The sequence below is a fragment of the Lemur catta genome, chromosome 22 (assembly GCF_020740605.2).
Source record: "Lemur catta isolate mLemCat1 chromosome 22, mLemCat1.pri, whole genome shotgun sequence".
In the NCBI taxonomy this organism is placed as follows: Eukaryota; Metazoa; Chordata; class Mammalia; order Primates; family Lemuridae; genus Lemur; species Lemur catta.
Genome location: NC_059149.1, coordinates 3,968,767 through 3,987,813, shown reverse-complemented (window position 1 = coordinate 3,987,813; position 19,047 = coordinate 3,968,767). Strand labels below are relative to the sequence as shown.

General features: G+C 36.8%; 1 protein-coding gene and 1 non-coding gene across 2 annotated transcripts in view; both read left to right on the top strand.

The window, feature by feature from the left end:
- Positions 1-3,104: 3,104 nt before the first annotated feature.
- Positions 3,105-19,047, top strand: part of LOC123626720 (putative ankyrin repeat domain-containing protein 19) — a 35,406-nt gene continuing 19,463 nt past the window's right edge. Inside the window, exons 1-6 of the mRNA XM_045535953.1 lie at positions 3,105-3,109; positions 5,933-6,047; positions 6,210-6,383; positions 10,295-10,401; positions 11,740-11,874; positions 14,456-14,526. Coding sequence (XP_045391909.1) covers positions 3,105-3,109; positions 5,933-6,047; positions 6,210-6,383; positions 10,295-10,401; positions 11,740-11,874; positions 14,456-14,526 — 607 coding nt within the window. The remainder of the gene's footprint in view (positions 3,110-5,932; positions 6,048-6,209; positions 6,384-10,294; positions 10,402-11,739; positions 11,875-14,455; positions 14,527-19,047) is intronic.
- On the top strand, positions 13,196-13,302 carry LOC123626749. Its single transcript, XR_006730990.1, has one exon. It is a non-coding gene; the product is annotated as a U6 spliceosomal RNA (small nuclear RNA).

The window sequence follows — 19,047 nt, the reverse complement described above, 5'->3', positions numbered from 1 at the left end:
TATTACACACATCTCTGTGTTGTGTGTGTGTCCATGTGGTACATATGTATTGTTTTGGGTGTGTGCATGCCTGCACATGTGTATGCATGTGTGAGTATGTGTGTGCATGCCTGTGTGGTGTGTGCATGCATGCATGTGTGTGTGTGTGTGTGTGTGTGTGTGTGTGTGTGTGTGTGCTGCTCTGTCTGGGAGTGTACTAGCATCTCCACGTCCATCACTGTCTCAACTGGGCAAACAGTCCTGGTCCCTGAGGCCCATTTACAGGGCCTGGGTGAGAGTTTGTCCCAGACTTGCTGGCCTGGTTTGTTCTAGAGGGAAAGGGGATGGGGAGGTGGGTTGCCTTTAGCTGGGCCCGGGGGTGGGGGGTGGCCTGGGATGCTGGGAGCTGGGAGCTAATTTACAGTTCCGGGAAGGCTGGGCTGCCGATGAGCCAGGGGCAAGAAAACTTGCTTTTCCATTTATCACCCCAGCTCGGAGGAGCAGAGCATGGAAGGGCCTCAGACAGCATGCACCTCTACTGTGCAGATGGCGAAGCGGGGGCCCAGAGAGGGCATGAAACTTGGCCCATCATAGAGAGAGCAAGTGACACTGTGGGACATCTAAATATATATATTGTGTGTATATATATATATACACATAAAAAAGGTCTTAAAGTTTTCATTTTAGAATTTTAGTCATGAGATAGTAAAACATATAAACTCACCAGTTTATAAAAACCAGTTGGATCTAAATCATTTTTTCTGACAAAATGGCATAAGGTTAAGATTTTTTTAGTAGGCCATCTTATAAAGTCTGTGAACCCAATTTTGAGTAAAGCAGTTTGATTCAGTTATCAATATACTGGATTGTACAAACAACAGTTAACTGTGAAAATGTGACTGAAATATGTGAGAAGGCTGAAAACTTATGAGTTTAGAACGCTTATGAGTTCTTCTAACAAGGTCTGACAGTAGTTTCTTGGACTCATTCTTTGTCCTTGAAGATAATAATGTCACCATTTCCTTTAGTATAGGGAGGGTGTCTTTATAGGAATTTTATACTTTACTTTTTAAAAAAGTATGAATGGAAAAAATATTTCTTAAAAAAAAATCTGCTGGTTTTCAAGAGGGTTTATGTTTTTGATAAGCAGTCTGCCAGAATAGCTAAGGATTTTGTAAAAAGAAGAGGTTAGCTAAGGGAACGATTAAGAGGAGGAATTGTAAAAGGGGAAGAAGAAAGTTCCAGAAATAAGAGCCCAAGCTTGCTTTGAGATATTTTGTGGCCAGGCAATCTTTGGGTCTTGACTGATTTTTTTTTTTCAGCTTCAAGGTATCAATGAGATGTGCGTATCTTATTTAGAGTCTACAATTTTATAGCCATGGTCAGCAGAGAGAGACCAAAAAGCCACAGGAGTGTACCCCTGTCAGTTCCCTGTGACCCTTCCTATATGACAAACACCAGGTCAGGGACTTTAACCAGACCCAGGCCCAAATGCCATCACCCAACAATGAGAAAGCTGTCTATTGTTCCGAATCTTGGAGGATCATATTTTATTCTACCTCTCCACTGACAGCCTCTTTTCCCACCACTCATAATGAAAGGTAATTGTCTGCACCAGCTTTAGGTATTCAAAACAAAAACACATTTTCTGATATAAAGATTTGGAAAAATAGACAGCTTTATTTAGAGTCTATAATTTTATAGGCATGGTCAGCAGAGAATTCAGGTGGCTGGGAACCCACAGGCCCAGGGGTGCCACCCTCAGAGAGCCTGAGGCAGCCCCGGGGTGAGCTCCGCCAGCCCACGTAGGGGCCCGAGTTGCAGCCACACATGCCGGCCACGTGGCAGCAGGGACAGAACAGCCCCGAGTGGCGCGTTCTGGAGTGTGTCACCAAAGGGGGGAGGGGGAGGGGTGGGCGGTTTCCCGCTGGCAGTTGTGCGCATGCGCAGTAACGGCTCATTCTCATGCGCACGTGAGCAGTTGCTTTAACGGTTCTGGCGGTGCCTGTGGTCGCTTGGCTGTGCTTGGCGCTGCCTGGCCATTTACAGCTGTCAGAAGTTGGAGACCGGGATTTCCCTTGTTGGAGGTCGTGGTCATATCGGGTTGTCTTCACTGCACTGGACTCCCGAGGCGGGGAATAGGCAGGGGTGGGCTGGGGTGGGGTGTGGGGTGAGGGTGGGCTGAGGTTCCCCCGAAGCCGGCAGCCGCCACCATGAGGAAGATCTTCTGCTTTGGGGCAGAAAAGGGTGGGCCGCCCTCCGGCCCCTCCAGCCACCGTGGCCAGACCAGAGAGGGCCTGGAAGGCGAGGCTGGTGACAGCGCCTTCCTGCAGCCACGGTACCACATCCGGAAGAAAGATCTCGGCCAAATCCACCAAGCTGCCAGCGCCGGTGACATCGCGAAAGTGGAGCAGATCATTTCGCTGAAGAAAAAGGTCTTGGATGCCAGAGATAAAAAGAAGAGGTAAGGGAGTGGCCATCTCGGGTTGGGGGCCAGGCGGGTGCTGGGGAGATGCCTTTCCCAGACTGGCGGGAGCCCGGGGTCCTGTTGGCGAGGGCGCCCGGCTGTCCTCTCTGCGGGGTCTGCAGCGCCTGGGATGTGGAACCTGGGAGGGGTCCAGTGCCAAGGCCAGCTTCATGGGCAGCAGCACAAAAACAGGACTTCAGCTGCTTCCCCGTCCACTCATGAATCCCCTTCTAGGACAGCTTCTTGCCAATTTTAGCTACTTAACTAGCACAAGTATACAGGGTGTTTTATTGTTAATGTACACATTTTAAATCATTATGTTATATACCTTATAGAAAGGTACATAGTGAGAGGAATAATAAGTATACTATAAATAATTCTGTGCTAAAACATCTTAGCAAGAAGTTCAATATCCATTTCATGCCACTGTACACCTATGAAAATGTGTTCTTTACTCAGGGAACTTAGAAGGAAAATTTGAAGTGGCTGTATGGTACCATAGTCTTCAATAGGAAGACTCATTTTTCTGAAAATATGAGCTCTTTCTATTTTAGCAGTTTTACATGAGCTAAATAAAAGTTATAAGGCTTCCAAATTTTTTAGTTAACACACGCTGTCTCACTTTTACTATTGTGATGACATGAAGAAAAATTTTGTAATGGAGTAAGACTTGCTCTCCTAGACATCCAAATGTGCTATGAATTTCCACAAATTAATCATTTATTAGCTGTTGAAGAGATAGATAAATGAATGGAACAGAATAGAAAATCTAGAAACACCCAAATGTATGAAAGAATTTAAAATTTGATGTTGGTGACAAATCAAACAAGATAAAAACTGACGCCTAATGTAAAATTGGGCAAAGTACTTTTTTTGCAGATCTACAAGTGACCTACAAACATAAGAAAAAATATTAAGTGTCCCTGCTAAGAGAAGGATTTTAAGTTAAAAGAGAAATGAGATAATGTTAATCTATCCACAAAGTTTGTCAGAATGAAGACATTAAATACTAATATTAAACATGGAAAATACTTATACTGGTGCTTACAGTTTATGTTGCTGATTTCTTTTCAAATAGACAACTTGGTGGTAACTACATACAAATGAGACTGACACGCTGCCTGCCTACTGCACTAAGGAGGCAACTGGAACTACACATTTAAAAATTGTATATGCCCTTTACCCATCAATTCCATTATAGTAAAATATCCTCAAGAAATAGAGATCATACAATTTGTTTTTCTCAGCACTTAAAATAATAAGGTTTTAAGAGGAATGCATATGATGGATTTATAAATCAATATGATTGTGTCCATAGATGGAATAATATGTCACCAGAGAAGGTGGCATAGATACATATGTGTGCTGATATGTAAAGAGTATTTAGGCATATCAAGTAAGAATAAAAGTCAATTTGATCATTATACATATACACACACACTGTGGTCTTGTGTTAGCTTAAAATATGTACACAATGTGATAAAATTTGTTATTTCTGGGCAATTAGCGTGTACGATTTAAAAGTTCTAGCAAAAGTTTGTCATCAAGGATAAAATCCCTGGGAAGAGCAGTAATATGAATCTTGCACAGACAGAAGTAATTTCTTAATTTCTATGAATTTATTTTAAAATTATTTTGTGGATTGGAATATTCCACCAACTTTTATTCCTTCAGAAGTAAAGGGAATCTTTTCATCTGTGCTTGAACATTTTATTACATACACAGTTTTTTAATGTGCATCTGTTTTGTTATATAATTTATTACTTACATGCAAAAATTTTAGATGAATCATTATAATTTAGGTGTATCATTATGAAAACGAAAAATAGGAAATATAAATGTTACTATTACAAAGGTATTACTTTATAGGGGTTTTCTTTCAAAATATTTAACTCTTGTACTCTGTTTTCTCAATGCATTTATTCATCAAACATACTATGAAGACCTGTTATGTAGCGGACGTATTCTATTAACTTTCAGGACACATCCATCCTTAAAACTTATTTACCTGACCAGGCTGAACAATTTGAGAAATTTAAAATTGGAGGATTAGGACTTAATTTCAGTTAAAGTCATTGTTCACTCCTTTCAGACAAAACCATTTGTGAAGGTAGACAATTGTAAAAGATGACTTTAACTGCCCTTTTAAAATTTGTAACAGTATTAATTATTAACATTAAACGTTCAAAATATCTGATTCTCACACAGTGTATAAATCTATCTATTGAACAAATGAGGCATACCTATTCATTCGAGTCCTGAGTTTCTTTTGCTCTGAAGTTATTTGAAAATCAAAGTAAAAATTATTTGGTTTTAAAAATTTTGTTATTTCAACCTTCTTTTTCCATAGTACTTTTAAGAACTGAAACTTACATAAATGCCAGTGATATAACTAGAACTTCCATAGACCTACTGTATATGTCCTATTTCCCATAATGTAAGGCAGCATTGATTTTGTGATGTCCCCTTATTTTGCTTATCAATGAGATAATTTTTCTATGCTGCCCATTGTAGTTGAAATAAATCATGAATAAAAGGTGCTGTTCCAGTATCAGTGATGTTAAAATGTGAGAAAATGAGCACCCTAGCAGCACTGAAATACAATGTTATCTCTAGTCTTTAAATGAACCACAAAATAGGTATAATTGCATTATTTTGCTTAATTAAAATGTTATCTTTGTTAAGCAGTAGTAATAATTACATTATGTAACAGTCATTGAGCTGTTATTTGCATTAGGAACTGTTCCACATACTTCGTACAGATTCTCATTTGAGCATCACAGTGATGTCCTATGAGATAGCTACTATTTTTTTTTTTGCCTATTTTATTGAAGAGGAAATTGAGGCACAGAAGGGCTAAGTGATACATAATAAGTTTTTTTTTTTTTTTTTTTTGAGGCAGAGTCTCACTCTGTTGCCCAGGCTAGAGTGCCGTGGCATCAGCCTAGCTCACAGCAACCTCAAACTCCTGGGCTCAAGCAATCCTTCTGCCCTGCCTCAGCCTCCTGAGTAGCTGGGACTACAGGCATGTGCCACCATGCCCAGCTAATTTTTTCTATATATTTGTAGTTGTCCAGCTAATTTCTTTCCATTTTTAGTAGAGACAGGGTCTCGCTCTTGCTCAAGCTGGTCTCGAACTCCTGAGTTCAAATGATCCACCTGCCTTGGCCTCCCAGAGTGCTAGGATTACAGGCATGAGCCACCGTGCCTGGTCAATAGCTCATAATTGATAGAGCTTAAAGTAGGATGCAAATCCAAGTTGAACTGATACCAAAAGCCAATCTCTTTCTATTAAAATAGGCTGCTCTTTTATTAATCTAGTGAGGAATAGCAGCTAATAAATATTGTACTTTCTTCACAAGAAAATTAAATATTTGCTTTAAAGGTAGAAGAAAACATGCTGTTTAATATTTATAATTACATGAATCATTGTATATTTTAAGGTAGTGCACTACAATTTCCTAAAAATCTCTCTCACTTTCATAGGACTGCTCTCCATTTGGCCTGTGCCAGTGGCCATCCAGAAGTAGTTACTGTCCTGGTGGACGGAAAATGCAAGCTCAATGTCCCCGACAGTGAAAAAAGGACAGCTCTGATTAAGGTATATAGCAGCCACCTATTGCAGCATGAGACGGATTTCATTTCAATATACACAATAAAAACAAATTTGTTTCATTTAAATGTAACTAGTCGGTGGAATCTTTGGAATGTTTCTTTTGAACTCTTAGAATTTATGATCTATTTCTTGATCTGATACTGATAGGCGGTACAATGCCTGGAAGAGGAGTGTGCCACCATCCTGTTAGAACATGGTGCCGATCTGAATCACAGTGACGTGTATGGCAACACAGCTCTTCACTATGCTGTCTATGGCGACAACCCATCGATCGCAGCAAAGCTCCTTTCACATGGCGCAAATAAAGAAGCCATAAACAAGGTAGAGGTCAATGAACTGTATTTGAAAAATATCAAACGCTGACATATGTAACTATCAATTTTCCATATTTGGAAGCTCAAACATTCCGTGAATGAAAATATTTTGAAATACCTTAATTGTCTTAAAATTTTACTTAAAATGTTTATACATTTAAAGAAGCATTAGAAGATGCAGTTTTCTTTTCTACATTCATGGTTAATATTTGTGAAAACCCTGCATTTGTTAAAGGAAAACTTGTTAACTTTTTTTTCAAACAAGTGTTGTTTTTTTTTTGTTTGTTTGTTTGTTTTTTCTATTTAGTATAAAACAACCCAGGGGAGCCAAATTTGCCCTGGAAATACACTTTATCTTAAAATTGATAACTAAAGCATTATATAGTAAATGGAATTCTTGCTGCTGCTGCAAGTTCCTTAGAAATGCAATTTATATCAAAGTGACTTATCTCTAATTGGCAAGTCGTAAGAGAGAGAAATGGAAAGGGAAAAAGAGAACAGTCAGAAATATGCTGGCCATTTGGAAATTAGGTAATTTGGGGAAATACAATGAAGAGTTTTTTGTGTATTTACTTCTCTGTTTGTTCTCAGTTTATATGTTTAGACAAAGTGCTCTTCAGTTTTACGGAAAGTAATTCTTAGTTTGGGAAAGAGTGTTAGAGAGTTGTAAACTTGCCCAGAAATCAGTGTCAGGAGGACTCTGAGGAAAGCAGATTGGCAGTGAATAGGTGGTGAGGATGTGGGAAAGACTTGAGAAGAGGGAAGAATATCCTGCTCTTGCCCAAACAGCCACTTATCCTCCTCTTGCAGAAACAGCCACTTCGACAAGACTCTACTAGAATTTCTTGTTGGGAAGGTGGAAGGTACAAAACTTATAAATAGCAAAATCAAGTTGCATTTTGAGTTTCTTAGTCCCTGTTCAAACCCTGTGCAGCAAGACTAAATGGAGTTTTCAGCAAATGACTCCATCTCTCACTATTTCCTGTTTTGGGCCAGATCTCCAAGTGATAAAGGGCCTTGGCCATGTGAGAGAAACAGGACACTGAAGTGACTGCCTGCTCTGCTAGTGCTCAGCTAGAGCCGTGTCACAGTGACCGGGGAAAATTTTTTAACAATCTAGAAGTCTAGGCTCAGCCCTGCAGATTTTAATTTAGTAAATCTAAGAAGGCCTGGATATGTATATTGAAACATTTCCTCAAAGCTGGGTGCAGAAGCGTGTGCTTATTGTCCCAGCTAGTCTGGAGGGTTGAGGCAGGAGGATCACTTGAGCCCAGGAGTTTGAGTCCACCTGTGCAACATAGTCAGATCCTCTCTCTAGCCAATAAAAATACTTTTCTTGAGATTCTGATGCATTCCTATTTAAGAACCACTGAATAAACAAATATAATATAGAAATTCCCATGTTTCAAAAACATAAGAAATCTCCAGAAGAATTGGAGTTTGATAGATGCTACTTCCTTCAAATCTCTCCTTTCTAATAATATTAGCCTGACTTTATCTGCCTCTCTCCAGCTCTGTGGTTGAGCAGTTCCAAAGAATATTATTGGCAACATCTATCAGCTTATGGAATAACACCCTTTTCCTGCTGTTTAGCAATCATTCACTGCCAGTCAGAGGGTCTTTAGAAATCTGCTTATGGACAGTCTTTCAATAAGTAGTAACGGGCCCTTTCGGGATTTCACATTTCTTTGTTATCATTCAGGGGATTAGTTCAACAAATGTTTAGTACAAGCAAGGCGTTCTCAATTAGCACAGTAGCAAATCTTGAATCTTTTATTCAGGTACAGCTGTATTATGGACTATCTCTGTATGTCTGTTAAGTTCATACAGCTTTGACGTAATGAGGATGGCAGTTTTAAACACTTAAAAGCATGAAGTTTCCAAGAACATAGAGAGGAATTCTTTTAATAATTTAGTTTTAGCAGTCCTATGAACTAGTTAACAATTTGGGTAACAATCTGGGAAAAATAAACACAAGTAGATACTAAACGAATAGATGTTTGAAAAATTCTTGTTGTGGGTATTATAAATCTTAATAGCAATTTTTATTCCATATTGGGGCTTGATATTTTGGTAAAACCTATGACACTAAAGAAAACAAAGATTTCACATGCAAGTACTTGCTTTATACATGACTATTTGGAAACATCATTAGTGAATTTTAGAACATGAGACTATAGTCAAAATGCAGCCCATAAGTAGGTTTACTTTGCCTCGATAAATTGAGTCCGCATGTAACATTTGGGAGACATGAAGGAACCTGGGTTTCAGGCTTCCCTAAAGAGTCAAGCCTATTGTCCCTTGAGCTCATATGTTTGCTGTGCTGTGCAGAATCTTCCCCCTTTATACAAGGTGTATGTTCTCCAGTTTGCTACTGTGCCTATCTAGGTATTTCACAGGCTCAGGACATCTACTTGCCTACCTAAGCATTTGAGAGGACAAAGCTTGTTTTTTAGTATTTTTTGAAATAATTTCAAGGTTTTCAAGACAGTTTATACTTGTTTAGAATGTATGTCATCTATATTATAATATACATTTATCCATTAGTAATAGGTTGGATTTTAGAATATAGAAATTTTTTTTAAAAATCAGTTTTTTATTATATATACCATAAAAAAATCATCATCCTATTGGAATACCTATAAGCTTTTTAGGTTACCCATGGTGAGAATGCCGAATCCTAACCACTAGACCACCAGGGAACTTTACCCATGGTTATAGTTGGCTAGGCTGTGTGTAATGAAGACAGCATTATATCTTTCTCCTCAGCATAAACTCTATAAAATGCAAATGATTTAGTGGCTTCCATTGTGCTAGCAATAATCCATATAGATCAGTATTAGAACTCTAATTGATAAGCCATTATATTTTTATTTCTGATTTATATTTTGCATGAAGTAAAAACCAACTCGAGTACCAATTAAAATAGAAATCAGAATACAAGTGGATTAAAATAAAGCAGATAGGCATTAGCATCCCAGGATCATCAGGATAATTGAGGAAAAAAATCATAGTGAGCCTTCTAATAACTAAGATAAAAATCTGTCACCTTGTCACAGGAGAAACAACATGGACCATGAAATAATGAGTTGAAATTCATTTGAAACCTCTCTCTTTTATTCAGAGCCCATTTCCTTAGTGACCCCTTGGAGAAGGAGTACCTGACATTGGTACCCTGGGGTCCTACGCTACTGTTAGAAGAGAATCACATGAGTTTGTATCACCTGGAGGAAACCTCCACATTCACTGGAAAGTTGTTAAAACTGTATCTCTAAAGATTTAATTCTTCACATGTTGTTTACCAAAAAAACTAAATAATAATAATACTTGTCAAATAGAGATCAGGCAAAGCTTGAGAGATTTCTTTAATACTGGACATACGATGCACAGTTTTGCACTACTTCTCTAGCCTGGATGGTCATGGAATCTTCCTTTTGGGGTACAGTGTTTAACTTATGGTATCTAAATACTCTTTGGAATATCATTTAAAAAACGTTGCTGTAGGTACAATAATTGATATTAATTCAATAAAAATCCTTGAAGCATTTATTACTACATCTTAGGGTTTGGGAATATGGAGATAAAAGATACAGCCCCTGCCCCCAAGAAGCTCTTGGTTTAGATGGAAAACAATAAATTAAGTACAGCATATCATGGTAAATGTTGTGATAGAAACAAAGATTCTTAGAACCTGGAAACGTTTGAAATGAGTTTTGGAGATGGCAGGAGTTAGCCTGGAGAGGCAGAGGAGGGGAGTTTCTAAGGGAAGCAGCAGAACAGATGGGTGAGTGGATGAAACTACCTTTCATTTACTTTCTGTATGATACATTTAAGTTCATAGGCTCTTACATCAAATGTTCAGTTCAGTTGAGAAATATGAAATTTTTTGAATGATAAATTGATTTTTCTGTATTACAGGATCACCTCACTCCACTTCTACTTGCTGTAAGTGGAACTAAAGAGGAAATGGTAGAATTTTTGATACAGAAGAATGCAGATATAAATGCAGTAGATAAAATGAACAGGTATAGTATTTAGTGCTTTTTTTTTAAATGTGAATGTTATTTTAGGGTAGTAAGAGTCACTGAAGTCAGAATTATTAAATGAATGAGAAGATTAACATAATTGTTGAGAGGATAGAGTGACAAATATCAACACAAATCATCACTTAGGTAGAAAAGCAATTATTTGGACTCTGGAAGCTAAAGAACAATATGCAGTGGGATTCATCATCTCTTATGATACTGACTGATATTTGTTATTTGTAATCTGATGTTTTTGATCATGTGATCTTATATCACCTAAAGAGGTTCCATATTAGTTTTATTGAAGTGTGGATTTTAACTTTTAGATCACTTTATGACTCAATATTGACCTTCTTAATACTTTTATAGTATTTTTTTAACTTCTTCTTATAGAGTTTTCCTTCAAAAATGCTATATGAAACATAAATAGAAGTTGAAAATCATTTTTTCTTTGGGACCACTCTTTTGCCTTAAGTGCTTTCTTTGAAAAATATTGATGTTAGGTGATCTGTAAAGGATTATTAATTGCTATAACTAGATACTGTGAGTTCATCAGTTGTTTTCCTTTTTCATTTCTAATGTATTTTGATTTTTTCTTTTTAATTGTTATGAGAAAAGGGAGAAAGACCACTTTAAGTGGATAAAATTTTTCTTTAATGAAGACAAGTCATAAGTGGATGATAAAGGGAAGAGACAGCTTTTCATTCATATAAAACCGGGTTTAAATTCTCGCTTTCCCACTTGCTAGGCGTGTGACCTTGGGAACACCACTTCCCACCAAATGTGTATTCTAATATGAGAAGGAGAATAACACTATGCCCTTCCAGGGTGGTTGTGTACAAGTAAGATTATATATAGAACATTGAATTTAGTCCCCAGCACATGCTCATCAACATCATTAACCGAAACTACTATGGCTACTATTTTCACCATTACTACTAATGTTATTGTTTAAGCCTGCAGATAGCTCTTACTTAACTGACCCCTAGTTGACTCTGAATTACAGTCCAATATGTCAAAATAGGGAAGACATGGAGCATACTTCATGCAATGCTTTGCTTACTTTAGATAAGTGATCTCAGCAGAGAATGACCAACTTCTACTATGTCATACCTTAATGGGACAAGAAGCTACGTTTTTGTCCCTTCCTTTTAACCTAGGTGGTAATTTACAAAGAGGCACGCTTGAGCACCCAGGATGCTTGTGTCTGTTAGTACATATAAAAGGCTAATTCTATACTGATAGGCAAAATATTCAGCTGGCAATGTATATCAAATTAGCATTTTAAATAACTTTATTAAAGTTCCCAAGGGTGAGGTTATCTCTTTGTTATTTTAGAACGGCCCTCATGCTTGCTGAACATCACAACTCACCAAGTATACTACACCTTCTTGAGGAAGGTATGGATGTTTTTTCTGAAGATATCTCTGGAAGGACTGTTAAGGATTATGCCACTACTAGTGGTTTTAATACGTAAGTATTTACATTAAAAGACCAGTGAACACTAAATCAAGGTTTAAAATAATTTCAAATTTTGTATCTTATACATCAGGTGAGATTTCATAGTGTGTTTCAGGTAGTGTTGGAATGGCAGTGAATTAGTCGAATTCATCAGCCAGAAATCAAACAAAAGGCTAAACGAGTTAGAAGTAGTAATGGGCACAGAATTCATCATCTCAAGACTTTCAAGAAACCTTTATCATTAGGGATGGTATCAGCATCATCCATTTCATTTGAAGAATAACTCTTGTGCATGGGATAATATGCCACATGTTTGATCCTTCTAATTCGTTATTTGGGTCTTGAAATGTCTACTTGACAGATAATGTTGTAGTGTCTTCTAGGGGCTATTTCCTATAGCCTCCTCCTTGAATTTTTCAGGAAATGAAATGGTTCTCTAAATGCAAAGAAGACAGTTCTTTTTACAAGTCTGAGAGAGGGGAATGAAAGGACACTTCAATCATTCTATTGTTTCATTTATTCTGTTATTCCATTTGACACTGGTCTTGCTGTCTGGAAATGATTGACCTTTGCAACCAGGATGCCCTTACAGATTCAGATCCCTCAGTCTTCATATGGTGATCCATATTTAGACTTCAAGGCTACATACACATTTTTTGAGTTCGTGCACATATGCTCAACCATTGTTCCTAAACCACCAGTACCCTGCTCTGGCAGCTGGGCCTCCTAGCTAGAGCCACACACATAGTGAGCAAAATGGCCCTCCTCCACACTCCAAACCTTATGTGGAACCCTCATCTCAGCCTAGACTTAGCGTAGGTCTTTATGGTAAGTTATCCTTTGATGCCCCTGATTGTCTTCCCTCTAGCAAATAGTTGAGATTGTTCTAAACTGTCAGAGAGTTTCAAATATCATTGTAGGAAGACATTAGAACTTCCTTTTTTCTTTGCTACCAATTTGTATGCCAAGGCTCCTTTTGCCTGTGTTTAGTGCCTTTTTTTTAAGTATTGGAAAGTCACATTTCATCCTTCTGCAGAGTAATGGTCACTAACTTGTATCTGGTCTCTCAAGTGATGTGTTTTCCATAATAATGAAAATCTCCCAAGCTACTTGGACCTGTACCTGAGGTTTCTTAAATTCTTTCAAATTCTACCTCTTAGGGAAACCATTCATCAGAATTCTCTGAGCTAAAGGTAGGTTAATTGTTTGGCTCTTCTGTTAATACAATACATATATACATACATACATACATACATACATACATACAGGAGGTTGATTGGATTTAACAGGGCCAAACCTCATCCCTGACTCATCAGTGTCCATATAGGGCTTTGTGCTTGCTTCATCAACACATATACGAAAATTGAAAGAATATAAAGAAAATTACCACGGTCCGTGCCCAAGGATGACATGAAAATTTATGAAGCATTCCATATTCTGTGCAGTCCTGTGAACATCATTTGACTATTTGCTGACTAGCTCTGAGGAAACAGTGTATGTCAAAGCAAAACAGGTATGACCTAATATTAAGATTGTGAGTTTCACTAACAAGAAATTTGTGTAAAGTGATGTATGAAATGACAGTGGAGTTGAGTGTTGAGCAACATGTATAATGTCATATGCAAATATGTTGTTGGTACTGGTCTCAGACATGAGAAAATATGAACCAGAATCTCCTTCATTGAATCTAGTAAAAATAAAAGTAAGGTTTTGCCTTCCCCATCACTTGGAGAGAACATGGAGATTAAGCATCTTGCTAACGAAGATCTGCTGGTTCAGAGTTTGAGTAGGTAGAGAAGGAATAGTAGCAGTCCAAGGCAGGTCTTGACATTTGTTGATTATTCTGCCTTTGGTGTGATTGATTAGCTCAGTAATGGGGGTAGAGTTATGTTATCTAATTTAATGAGATAATATATTTATTAATAAATTTTGTCACAAATTATGAAATAGCTGAGATACCCTGAATTACAAGCCACAAAGAATAGGACAACTAATAATCAAAATTAGGACTTAATAACATTTTCTTGAAACTTCAACATTTCATTTAATATTGCAGTCTAGGGAAAAATGCAGAATGGGTTGTATTTGGGATTCTAAAATAATTTCAGCAATTAAATTAAAGAACAAAGTAATCCATTACTTGACTATTTCTTCAAGCATTGTAAAAATGTTATAGTATTAATATTAAATATTTATAAAAATGTCTATTAAGAGTGACACAAGGAAGAAAAATCGTCATGTTTTGAAGACATTGAGCCTAAGACAAGCAACTTTTCCATGAACAAATAGCTGTTGGTCATAGCGCCTAAGACTTCTTTTAAGTTCAGGACACTTTTTGTGATGTCAAGCGTACTCTAGTTTGTTGACTGAACTATGCTGCTCACACTTCATGAGGACTTCACCTTAGTTTTTTATTCTTTAAATCAAAGCATAATAAGTTTGCAGTGCTTACAGATTTGAAGTGTGTGGGCTAATTAAAGTTCTGATATTAGCCCTGATTTTGTTGAAATACTCTGAGAATTTCACATATTTGGTAAATGTTTTCATATCAGCATTAAAATAGTAATATTACTTATTACATTTTTATACATAGCATTCACCACCAAATTTCAGAATATAAAGAAGAAAAGATACCTGACGATCTTTCTGAAAACAGCAATCCAGGTAAGACTTCTGATAGTGAATTACTCTTGGTCGTTCTACCATGGATAAAAAAATAAAGAGTAAGGAAGTTTTGAGCACAAAAAGGGCAGTTAAAAAGTCAATGTGTAAATTGTGTGCATATTTTAAAAATTTGTTTCTTAGTAATCTAGAATTCGGAATTATGTAAGAAGTTAATTGTAGGGAGTTTATAATCACAAACAGTATTGTCTAAAAAAAGTCTTCATTTAATTATGGTCCCTAAAATGCTCTATGATATTTTTGTATAAATAATAAAATAGGTTTTAAAGTTAGTATGTTATATGTTTCCTCTGTGGTGACATTATAATCAATTGGATTTCTTATTAAAATGAGTTATTTATATTTTATAATAAATGTTTCTGTCTAGGAAATGAATATTAATTAGAGTTGACCTGAACATTGAAGGGGTTAGGGGCACCAATTTCCTGTGTGGTGAAAAATTTGCGTGTAACTACTGGCTCCCCCAAAACTTTACTAACAGCCTACTGCTGAGCAGAAGCCCTACTGTTAACTTAAGCAGTCAGTTAAAACGTTGTGTATATGTATCATATACTATATTCTTACAATAAAGAAAACTAGAGAAAATAAACCATTATTAAGAAAATCATAAGGAAGAAAAACTATTTACTATTCATAAAGTGGAGGTGGATCATAAGAAAGGTGTTCATTCTCATCATATTCACACAAGGTAGGCTGAGGAGGAGGAATAGAAGTTGGTGTTGTTGCTTCTGTGTGGCAGAGGCAGAAGAAAATATGCATATGAGTTGCTCCCTATAGTTCAAATCCTTGTTGTTCAGTGATCAAGGGTATTACATAGTGTTTCCTGTCACTAAGGAAGTAATTATCTTTAATACTGGCAATTCAAAAATAGCTTTCTGGTGTGAACAAATAGCAATAAGAACTGTAAAAAGTAGCCAGTGTGCAGTAGTGTCATAGGAAGATTCTTTTTTGAAGATACTGAGTACAAAAGTCAGATATTCCTTGTTGAGAAGCACAAGTTATCTTACATATTTTTATACTAACGTGGTCTCACTATTATCGACCTCATCCCAAATAAATTGAAACTGCATGAGATATATTTACTTTGTTAAAACAAGATATATATTCTTCTATCTGCCAGATAACTATCATGATAACAGTAATTTTATTAGAATAGGATACCCTGTTACCATTAGGCAAAAGATTACCATAGTCAGTATTCCAACAGACTTACTTTGGGCTCAACAAATTGTAATAAAAGTACACAAACATTTCACAATAGCAAAAATGGTACTATTCTCCCTAGGTGTGACAACTTAAGCACCTGCTAATCTGAAGTGTACGAGACACCTTTAATTTAGTACGTCTTTAAGAAAGAGCCTTTATAAGTTAGGTTTTGCAAGTTGCAGTAGACAATGATAGATGTAGTTTCAGTCCTTAGGGTTCTCATAATAAAATAGAGCTGTCCTAGGAAGTAATGTCTGTGTTTTTTCAACAGAATTGTCAAAAATCATTTTCAATCATTTACTTTCTTGACCAATTGACAAATAACGCTCAAGAGTCTTTTAGGCAATAAGCATTTTTGTTATGTTACCAAATACAAATGTCAAGAAATACACTCAAAAGCTTTATATTTTTATTGTCATTTTTATTATTTATTACTTTATTCAGTGCTTGCTATGTGTCTGATGCCCTCTGTGAGCTCATAACTACCATTTCTAATGTACTTACCATGTTACATATGTGCAAGGCAGTTCAAGTCCACAGCAAGGAATTCATGCTTTAAAAAATTGGGTAACATGTCAAGTAAGCATGCCAGGTAGAGTGGCAGAAGAATGATGCTTGGCAGAAGGAACAGCTGACAAGATTGCATGTTTGGAAGAAGGATCAGCAAGTGCAAAATCTGAGATCCATGTGTGAACTTTGCAGGGTGTGTGCGCAGTTCAGTTTTGCTTGTGCAAAAAGCATAAAATTGTAATGGTTGGGAATGAGATGAACACTTAGCTAAGACAAGATTGTGGAAGGCTTTTTAATGCTTCCACACTAAAAAGTAGAAATGGAGAGATCTTATTTTTTAGGCCATGGGAAATTTCTCAGGTTGAATGCATTTGGCTGCAAATAATAGATGACCTAAGGAACAGAGGCTGAAACAATAGGAACCAAGTTGTTTTGGTGGTTCCGTAATGCCACCAGGATCCACTTTTTTGTCCCTCTTTCAGGGGTGCTCTTGGCACTGTTGTGCTTATGGCTCCTTTCCTGGTTGGCTCATTAGCACCAGTTCCAAACACAATGTTCTTACAAGACACTATCTAAAGGTGGGAAGGGCTGCTTTTCTTCATATGTTTTTTGTAACTCAGGAGAAAAGTGGGAAGGATGCAGTGGTCTCCCTGTAACATTTTATCAGGTGGGTCACACCATATGCTCATTTTTAAATCAGTCACTGGGAAACAGATGTAATTACTGTGATTAGCTTAGAATAATTATTTCTCTTTTTGGAGCCAGGGAGGGGTATTAAAATGATAAATATTGAAATAGAATTGTGTTTCTCCAGCAAGAGACAAGAAGGAATGGCTACTGGGTAGGGAGCCATTAAAGTTTGTTGTAGTGATTCATTGAAGAATATTGAGCAGGGGAGTCTTAAGGTGGGATTTCAGTTTTAGGGCATTTTGTATATGGTCTAAATCAGGCATGGGCAAGCTTTGTCTGTAAAGGATCTAGTATTAAATATTTAAGGCTGTGTTATCTCTTTCACATCTACTCAACCCTGCCATTGTAGTGTGAAAGCAGTCAGAAAATATGTAAGCAGATGGGCATGACTGTGCTCCAGTAACATTTTGTTTTACAAACGATATGGCAGGCTTGATTTGACCTGTGGGCTATAGTTTGCTGACCCTTCATACAGAGGATCCATAGAAGTTAATCTGGGAGACAAGGCAGCTTTTGCAGTAGTCCAAACCATAGTTTCCTGGTTACCAATCCTTACACTAGTATGAACCTATTATGAGGCTTTCACCTGCCCCTGGTGAAGTAGTTAGCAAGGTGGGTTTATTCATTTTAAAATGTTGTATTTTTACTGGTATTAGACCTTTTTCATTTGTTTTGCTTAAAATATTTTTTTCATGTAAGAAATAGTAATAATTGTTTCTGGTTTTGGTTCTTCTTTTCCCTGTGAAAGCCATCAGTTAAGAACCCATGCTTAACCTGGAACTATAAACATAAAATGAAGTTAATTAAAACTTAAGAAGTATGATTTAACTTATATTTGTCATGGCAGTGAAAATATAAAGCAGACACAGAAGGGAGGTACAGTTAATATGATTTAGTGATTACTGAATGTAAAAGTTAGGGGGTGGAGAGAAATCTCAGATGAGGCATAGGTTTCCGGGTTGGGCATTAACATTTAAACTGGATATGAGGAAGGAGTAAGAATTGTCAGGTGCATAGAGAAGAGCAGCAGATCAACAAGGAAGATCAACACTTTTCTATAAATGTTGAGTTTCATGGATATTCATATAGAGTCTTTTTAGTGTTTTCCAGACTCCCAGAAGTAAAGCTGCTCTTCAGAGTAAGTCACATTGTTTATACGAAGAGTTTTTAGGCACAGTGTGCCTCTCTTTTCACTTAGGGAATGGTGGGAACCCTCTCAAGGCCAATGTCCCGGATCCCAGCCATGGGCCAGCCTTGCAAGCAGGCCTTTCTAAGGATGGCAGTCTCATCCTTGCTGTATAAAATCTGTTCTGCACAGCAGTTACACCCCAACTTAATTTTTGGTGGTTTTAAAATTTTATTTAATAGCAGATAATATAATGATATAGCATAACATGGTAGTTGTTTTAGTTGCATGATCCATATTAAGTTGCAATGCTGTTTACTTTTTTTTTTTTTTACTGTTAATGAATGTTTAACAGATATTTGCACATAAGTTACTATGGCAATTCAGGCACTTATTTTCTGTCCTTTTCATCTGATTAACATTTCAGTAAAATTTTAGGTAACATAAGTATAATGATTTCAGATTTAACATTAGAATAAAAATTCTCTTTTATGTTAACTATAGGAATGGTCCAGGTTCAATACATCTTATATGAATTCATTGTTTATAATTATTTTATTATTTATTGTCTTGCCTAAGTTACAATTAAAGTTATTTGATTTATGTATTTTTGCATATTTCAACTTGGGAGGTGATACACATATTCTGTAACTTTGATGATTAAATATCCCGAATTTTCAAGGTGACTACATTTTGCTACAATATTAATATATGGTAATAGCTGGTTCACTGAATCTTTTTTTTTGTTTTTCAAATAAATGAGTTTATGTTAATAACACCTCTAGGTTCACAGCAAAACTGAGAGGAAGGTACAGACATTACCCATATACTACAGCCTCCTCCATTACCAATATCCCTCCCAGAGTTGCACATTTGTTACAATTGATGAATCTACATTGACACGTCATTGTCATCCAAAGTCTATAGATTATATTGGGATTCACTCTTGGTGCTGTGCATTGTATAGTGTT